General features: G+C 44.8%; 1 protein-coding gene across 1 annotated transcript; it reads right to left on the bottom strand.

The window, feature by feature from the left end:
• Positions 1 to 20: 20 nt before the first annotated feature.
• PKDREJ (polycystin family receptor for egg jelly) lies at positions 21 to 7,976 on the bottom strand. The gene has a single exon (XM_075051431.1). It carries the CDS (start codon positions 7,974 to 7,976, stop codon positions 21 to 23), a length of 7,956 nt encoding a protein of 2,651 aa, XP_074907532.1.
• Between the last annotated feature and the right edge of the window lie 250 nt (positions 7,977 to 8,226).

Below are 8,226 nucleotides of genomic sequence, written 5' to 3'. Positions count from 1 at the left end.
AATACAAAATCTTTCCATGCTTATATGACAAGATAAACCATTTTTTTTCCATTTATTTTTCTGTTCTTGAGCCCTAAATGTCGCTGATGTCTTCTGTCAGGCTGCCCGTAGAGTACACTGTGAAAAAGATCAGGCTCGCTGGTTTTGGATGTTTTACAGATCAGAAGATAAAATATACTTTTGAGCCTTTGCAATACAAAAGTAACCGCTTGTGCTTCATCAGATGGTTCTTCATATACAGGTTGTTTCATATCTCCATAGGCAGACATAATAACAGCTTGGAAGAGATTGATCAAGACACAGATCATCACCAGCATGAAAGAGGCTAGGAAAAGACCACCCAGCAACCTGTTGGATGAAAATGCAGTATCTCTGAAAGCTGAGACACAGTAAGAGAATATGGTCTGAGCTGAGTGGATCATGTTATTGTAATTCCATTCATGTTGCCCAAACACAAGATAGCCAAAAGCCGTAAATACAAAGAAGTACACCACCACTAAAAGGGCCATTGAGGAGATTCCAGGAAGGGCTGCCAAGATCGATCTTTGTGCCAGGCGTACATCATAAAAGAATTGAGAATATTTTAGAGTTTTCAAAACTACAAGAAATGCTAAAAAGCCCATAGTAATCCTTAAAGTCTTATCTAAATGAGAAACTGCATGAAAATGAATGAAATCATTTGGATGAAGTAAGTAAAACTTCACTATATCTGCTCCCACCTTAAACTTTATGACCTTTAAAAAAACAAAAAGGAGGAATGCTGATTTTAAGCCAAAGTTGATTATATTGGAAATGTTTTTAATATAATCTTTTTTTTCTTGGCTTATGATGTAAAGCTCATCTGCAATGTAAATGAACAGAAACGCAAGAGTAACTACAAACACAAACATTTGAGCTTTAGTTTGCTGATGAAAAATGGGGAGTGCAAAAGAGTGTACTGACAAACTTGGTTTTATGATCCCAAAATCAGACATTTCAAATATGACCGAGATGGTGCAAAAGAGAGCTGCATCTGAGTTGAATGTAGTTAGTTCAATGATCACAGCCCATGTCTTTTCATCAAGCCAGTTGCTCTGTTGTAGAGCATCCAGCCTTGTCGTTGAATTAGGTCTTCCTTCTTCAGGGAAAAAGTAAAACGTGTATCCTGCTGGTCCATATGTGTGCAAATCTCCATATGAATAATACGTCCACAGAGTCTTGTTTTGCTCATAAGTGAACCCACCATAACTGCTGGCATCCTTGGAAATGGACTGGTTGGCAACCTTTGTCCAAGCACCAGCGTAGTCACCTTTCTCTGGGATGTCACTGCCATATTTGTGAAGACAGTGGCTTTTACTGATCACAAAGTTATTTACATAGCTGTGAGGATGGAAGCATTTTTTCTCAGTACCTTTAGCCCGCACTTGCCTCATTCTAGGCAAACCAATGATTTTGGACCAGCTCTCGGGAAAAAAGGTTGGCTGAATGTCATTGTGGATCAAAGGCAAGAATAAGTCTTTCACCCACACGTAGATATGTTCTAGCTTATCTACAGTGGAGAGTCGTGGAGAGAATTGGTTATGGATGAATCGGTTGTAGTGGAAACTGTTGACATTCTCAGTGGAATAGGCAAAATTTAATAGCAGCGTTAAAAAGACAAGGTGACTGATGAAACCTTTTGTGAAAATAAATGCCTTGACTTTAATTTTTGCCCTTTTCAGCATGTTTGCAATTTCATCAGCTTCTAAAGGCTTATACTGCTTGGTGCCTCTGACTTTAGCGAGTTTCAAGTGCAACTCTCTCATCTCATCAGCACTCATCGTTTCTTTAGCCAGCTTAATCTCAGAATACTTTTTCTGAGTTAACCATGTGATGTTTTCACAGTACTTTGGACGAATTGTACTCATAGCTGAGAAAAAAATGATTTTTAGAATTGAAAGGAGAAACACATTCTCAATAAAGGAGGTTGCAGATGCTAAAAGCCACTCTAGTGAAGTCTGATAGCCATAAGACAAACCGTATAACACAACGAAAAATGATGATAGCCCAGTGACAGCTATAACTAGTGCCCATGAGAGATAGACACACCACCACCAAAAAACTACATGTGGTCTCTTGTGAAAGGACATGGAGGCAATGCTTGGTTTCATTTCTTTCTGAAAGTTGCCCCCTTCTGTGTGATTATTACCAAAATTGAAATTTGATGGTTGTCTTCTCGGGCAAGCCTTGGCCATTGGAGGGGAATTCGCAGTTATCATCTGCTCCTCTGTTCCAATTACATTTGCATCTCTTTCAGAAACTGTGCAATTACTCCAGTTTTGGGGAGCTCCCTTGCTTCTTGTCTTTCTGGAACATGGCGGGCTCTGTGATTTGCTGGGACTGCGAAGGTTCTCTGAGGGACTAAAATTCCTTGATTGTGATGAAGTTTCTGAAAGGTACAATTTTTGCAAAGGTTCCTTCCAGTTCTTAAGATTTCCAGACGGGAGGGGTGAACTTAGCTTTGGGTCCATCTGAGCCACACCACGAGGAGAAGGTTCCTTCAGGGAGTACTTAAATAAGGCAATTATAATCATTTCCACAGGTATGGTAATCAAAGCACATTCAATTCCTACTGTTATTGATCTCAAATACCTCAAGTGTATTGGAGATTCTTCTTTCTTGCCAGCATTAAAGAACATAATGTTAACAAGCAAGTTTAATAATAATATTGCTAAACATGAAGACAATCTTTGGAGCCTGCTGAAAGTGCCAGTTAGAACGTGAGCAAAAATTGAGAACCACAGATGGCCTTCTGTCAGGCTGTTGGCAAGTTTAATCAAAAAATAGTCAATTCTGGGCAGAGGTGTCTTCAGGTTTGTGACAGCAAATGTCCTTTCTAGTAAGTGATCGCCCTTGTCAAGAGAAAGCCATTTCCTGCACATAAAGAACCAGGTCTTCCTGGTGGACATGTTCTCAACTTTGGCTCTGCTTAAGAACCAGCTTGGAGATGAGCCCTTGTTATTGTGCCAGACCCTGAAGGAACAAATGTCTCCCAAGTCTTTCTTAGTAGTTAACAGAAAGCAATCAGTGCTTCCTTGTTGGAAAGATGGAAAATGTGGGTGCCGTAAACAGTGGACATCACTCGTGCCATTCTGGCCAATGAGCTGAAGAAAGACATCTGCTTTGGTTCCAGCTCCCCAGCGACTGCCTGTGTATAAAGTGACCAAAAAGCTCACTTTATCAAACGGGTCGTTGTCTGGCAGAACTATAATCTTGTCTTTGCTGTACCTCTCAGCCCTGTCTTTTCTTATGGCCCAGAGGGACAAAAGAAAGTAGATGGCAAAAATAAAGAGCACTGTTAAGAAGGTCACTGGGTTTTTAGGTATGTCTGCTATCAGGTTTTTTCCTAGATCTACTGTGTTGGGGGTAACTATTACTTTGGCTGCCAGGAACCTGATGTTGAACGTGGATGCATTTGATGCAGTGTGGACTGACAGGCTTCTACGACTCCGCTTCATATTGCAGACACAATGTACCCTCTGCCAGTTGGTCATGGAGCCAAGCCTGCATGTGTCTTCTCTCCACAGACTTTGAACTCCATCCAGAAATAAGCACTGATCACTAAAAATGTGTATGCTTACTAGTCTCTGGGTTTGATACCTTACAACATAGGGTGTCAGCAAGACAATGGAGATGTTATGAGTGTCTGTAATGCTTCCTTGAGCTGTGGCTGTCAGCAATGACTCTGGGAGACAGATAATATAGGGAGCCTTAACGTTACAGTCAGCGCTAGCTGTCTCATTTTTGCTTGCAACTGTTGGCATATTGTGAAAAGCATCAAATGAGGCTATGGGATGAGCATGAGTGACATTGGCACCTGTAAACACTAGCAACTTGAAAGTAACTTTTAGTTTTGTCAGGATCTGGATGTATATGCTCTTGGTATTTCTGCTGACTTCAAAACTAAATCCTCCAGTTGTGTAAGCTTGTGTTTTGTCGGGTCCCATTGCTAACTGAAAATTTGAAGATTCCTTATCTTTCCTAGCAATGGTAATTTCTGCTCCTTCAGGCACGATCCCTAGTAGATCCCCATTAGCCTTGGTCTCTGCCATTTTAAACCCCAAGACCATTGTTGCGATTTCTGATGTGTAACCTAACCAAGGGAAGGGGTTCTCATCAAACTCAAAAAGGGCAGTGGAAATCACAGCATCATGGGGCAATCCTGAATAATTTCCCTTTTTCAGTGATGGATAAAAGCAATTGCTGCAGGCGTTTCTGGTAGAGAAAGCATTTGCAATGTTCCAGGTTTCATCTTTCTTCAGAGTGATATTCCAGTGTTTTGTTTCCATTAGAGTTTCTGTTTCTCCAGGGACTTTGCCCTGGAAAACTATCTCTGTTAAATTTTCCATAATGGAGAAGACTTTTTTAACTCCACTTACATTGACATTCCTGCGATGCAGAAGAGCAGCTCTCAGAATGTTGGACAAGCATCTTAGTATTCCACTGGTCTGAATTTCTGCTTGCTCAGACCAATGGCTCTCATTCCTCTGTATCTTCAGCACTCCAGTTACTTCTGTCAGTTTCTTAATGGCAAGGTCTTGTGACCTAACATTCACTTCATTGGCTTCCTCTGTGACTTGAGAAAGAGAAGCAACTACCTGGTTGATTTCCATTGTGCCCTCAACTGAAATATTCAGGGCTGTTTTAATCAGGCTTTCCCGAAACTGAGCCTTAGGGAGCTGGAGAGTTGGTGGGGCTTTAATATAGTTTAAGACAGAGGCTGCCAGATAAGCCAAATAACCTGCGCTAAAATAATCTCCAGTCTGGAGATAAGACGTCATCGGTGCACTCAAACCGCTCACTGAGGCCAGCAGTTCATGAAACACAACAGCTAGTGGTCGACTGTTAACTGGGTTCCACACACGGACATATAAACTCACTTGGGTAAACGCCCCAAGGGAATCACAGACTTGAACGTAAAGTGTCAAGGTGTACTTTTGAGAGGGCACTCCAACTGGGAGAAAAGATGGAGGAGTTTTAGGCTGATAGCCAAAGTACAGAATTGTGCCAAATGTATTTTCCTCCACAGAAGTTATTTTGGTAGTTTTGGGTACATTGGAAGCTACTATCACTTTATATGTCAGAGGTAAATTGCTGTCAGAAAATCCACTGCATTGAACAACAAATTTTGTCAGAAAGGCTGTGCCCTGGTGTGGGTTGATGGTACACTTACCAGCCCTAGGAGGAGAATTTACCTTAAATGTGTGTCTGTAGATTGAAGACCTACCATCCCAGGTAGTTACTTTTAACAGAAGTATGTAGGATCGATGTGCGGTCTTTGTAAAAGTCAAAGCATGTATAGACAGGTACGAACCAGACCTCCCCGTTGAGGTTCTGGAAGACCAGTCAAAGTTAATTTCTGTGGAGTTTTCTGAAAAAAGGGACCAGTAGTAGACTGGCTGGCTGTTTGTTCTACAGTTTAGGCATTTTCCAGACAAGGTAAATCTCTCTGTTGGAATTAGAGTGCTACCACAGTTTTCAAGGCATGCTACATCCAGAAGGAGTGGGGAGCCGGGCTGCACGTCTACAGTTTGGTCGGCATAACTCCTCCTTCTATCCTTTTGAATTGCTAGACGAAAGTAGTATACGGCGTTTCCTGGGAGGGATTCTGGTGGCATTGCTTGAACTGGACCTGAGAACGTTAACCATTTCAAATCCCTCTGGGCCGGATGGCATCTCTTTCCTGGGCTGACTTTCATGTTTTTATAGTCTGATACCTCTTTAGTGCAGTACCAAGTAAATGTGATTCCCTTTAGTCCTTCCTGTGAATCAGGATCATAGGAAGCAGAGCCATCAAGGGTCCAATTATCAGAAAAACCCACTGTGCGGAATGTGCCTCCTGCAATATTTGCCACTAGGTCAGTGCTTTCAATCTGAACATAAACTTTGTCTGAGCCCCTGAGGACTGTTGTGGTCCTAATTGGGATTATCTCAACAGTGAAATAAAACAGATACAACCCATAATCTAAAGTAAAACTGGGAACAGTTAAGTGTATCATTTCTATGCCATACATCAAAGAAGAGTTTATCGGTCTTGTCCAGTCTGGAATACTTGTTGTGTCCTGAACAGGGTAGATTCGCCACAAGGGGTAGATAGATATACCAACTTTGCAGTCTACTAGTAATCTGACAAAGAGGTAAAAAGATGTCCCCCTTTTCTGGCGCAGGACAGAGGTATGAAGAACAGGTTTCTGAATCTGCACAGTGTCTATGTAACAGGCTTCTTTCTGGCAAAACACTGGTGCTTCTATGGTTTTTGCAGCATAGTTGTTGACTCTGACTCTTAAAAGAGCCGGTGTTAGTGTACTTCTGGTACAGTTCACTTTTGCCACAAACCCTGTGTATTTCTCTGGATCAAACGGTAAAGCAGAGCGACGGACAAAACGTGTGGCATTTCTTACATGATCGTTGTATGTGTACGTGCTGTTCTGGAGAAGGTGGTCTTTTTGCGTTCCAAAAAGCTGCAGATGGAAGGTCCACTCGCATTGTAGCATTGGATGTTGAGCAGGGATAAACCACAGTATATAAGCAAAGCTCTGCAGAAAAGAAGGATGGCCACTGCTGAAAACGTGGACTTCAAGGTCTCTTTCTGCCAGAGACCTAAACAAAGCTCTCTTCTGATTCATATAAAGGTACATATTGAACCTGTACCACTGGAAGGCCACAAATTCTATGGAGAGTAAGTAGGAGAGCTCCTTGTGTTGGTAGAACACAGTGCGTGTGTTAGGGCCATCTCTGAAAATAGGGCTGTTGTTTTCTTTGTTTGCATAAAACATTCTGTGGTTGTACCCGAAAATGTAAGTGCTACTGTTGGTCTTCCCTGGGTGAAGGTTGACATGGGTGGGAGTTTCTCTGCCTGCAATTAGGCTGAGGGTACCATTGAGTAGATGTAGTTCTCCCGTCAATTCCTCGAACCTCTTTCCATCAACATGAAAGTAAATGCTGGCCACCACCATCTCACCCAGGCTCTGAGGTGTGGAAATGGCACAGAAGTTGCTCTGCAGAGTAAAGGAACTGTAGGAACGGAGCCAACCTCCTATAGCCTGCATGTCTACCAGTCTGTAAGCCAGTGTCCTCGGGGTAAGGGGCTGAAGCCTCCAGGAGAGGCTGAGGGGCTGTTGAGGAAAACTAAGGAGCTTGGAGCTGACGCTGAGGACATGCAGCAAGTCAGGCTCTACCTTGAGAGAGAGGCTGAGGCTTATCTGAGGCATCTGCTCGATGCTGACCGAAGCAACATGGAGGCCGTGTTGCCTGTAGCGCACAGTCACGCGGTAGCTGTAGTAGGTAGCACAGGTCTGTTGCAGCTCGGCTGTTGGGTAGATAGCAAGCGGCGGCGTGTCTTGATGCTGACTGCTGGGGAGGAGAAGGGTAGAGGGGCTGCCTCCCTGGCTGCTGAAGCGGTACTGCCAGCTGGCACTCTTGAGGCGCGCGCACCAGCCCAGCTCTACTGGCTGCCGTGCGTGGATCAGGTGCGTCTGCGGCCAAAGCACGAACAGGCGCATATCCTGCCCAGACACCTTGATGCTCACGTTGTGGTGAAAGCACTCGGGTGCAGCGCATGAAGCAGACGAGCATTGCACTGTAAGGAGGCTGGAGGCCCTGGGTGGAGGAGCGCTTCCTGGTGGGAGACCTGTCTGCAGCGTGACCTGGCCTGACCAGCGCGAGGTGTTCTTCACCCAGGCCGAGTTCAGGTACCAAAAGCAGTGAGGTGGGGGTGGTGGGCACCCCTCTTTCCCCTCTGCCTCTGGTCTTACTCCTGGGGCGGGCTGGTAACGCAGGTTCACGGTGCTGTTCCACAGGCATGAGACCCAACTCTCGTTGTCCTGCCGTTGAGAGACTTGTCCGTGAGGGCCCCAGCAGGTGACCAGCAGGGGTGGTGGCTGGAGACGGGGTGAGGAGACCCCCGAGCCTCTGGGGCGGCAGCAGAGCAGCTGGAGGAGGAGGTGAAGCGCTGTCATGGCCGTAGGAGCTGAAGGAGCGGAGGGAGCGCAGCCGTTGTAGGGCAACCTGACGGAGGTTGACAGCTGGGGACTCCCAACTGCTGGAGAAGGGCTCCGAGGAGACCAGAGCCTGCTCGCCGTCCTCCTCCCCGGCACAGCTGGTAAGAAAGATATTGAACTTCAGAAACAGCGGGTCGAGCGTGGATGCGCCCGCCGCCACAAGAAACGAGTGTTTCGGGGCCAATAATCTACACGAAACCGCCGGCAG

Source organism: Buteo buteo, chromosome 19 (assembly GCF_964188355.1).
Source record: "Buteo buteo chromosome 19, bButBut1.hap1.1, whole genome shotgun sequence".
NCBI lineage: Eukaryota > Metazoa > Chordata > Aves > Accipitriformes > Accipitridae > Buteo > Buteo buteo.
Note: the sequence above shows the minus strand (reverse complement) of the source record. Positions and strands in the feature narration are given on the sequence as shown.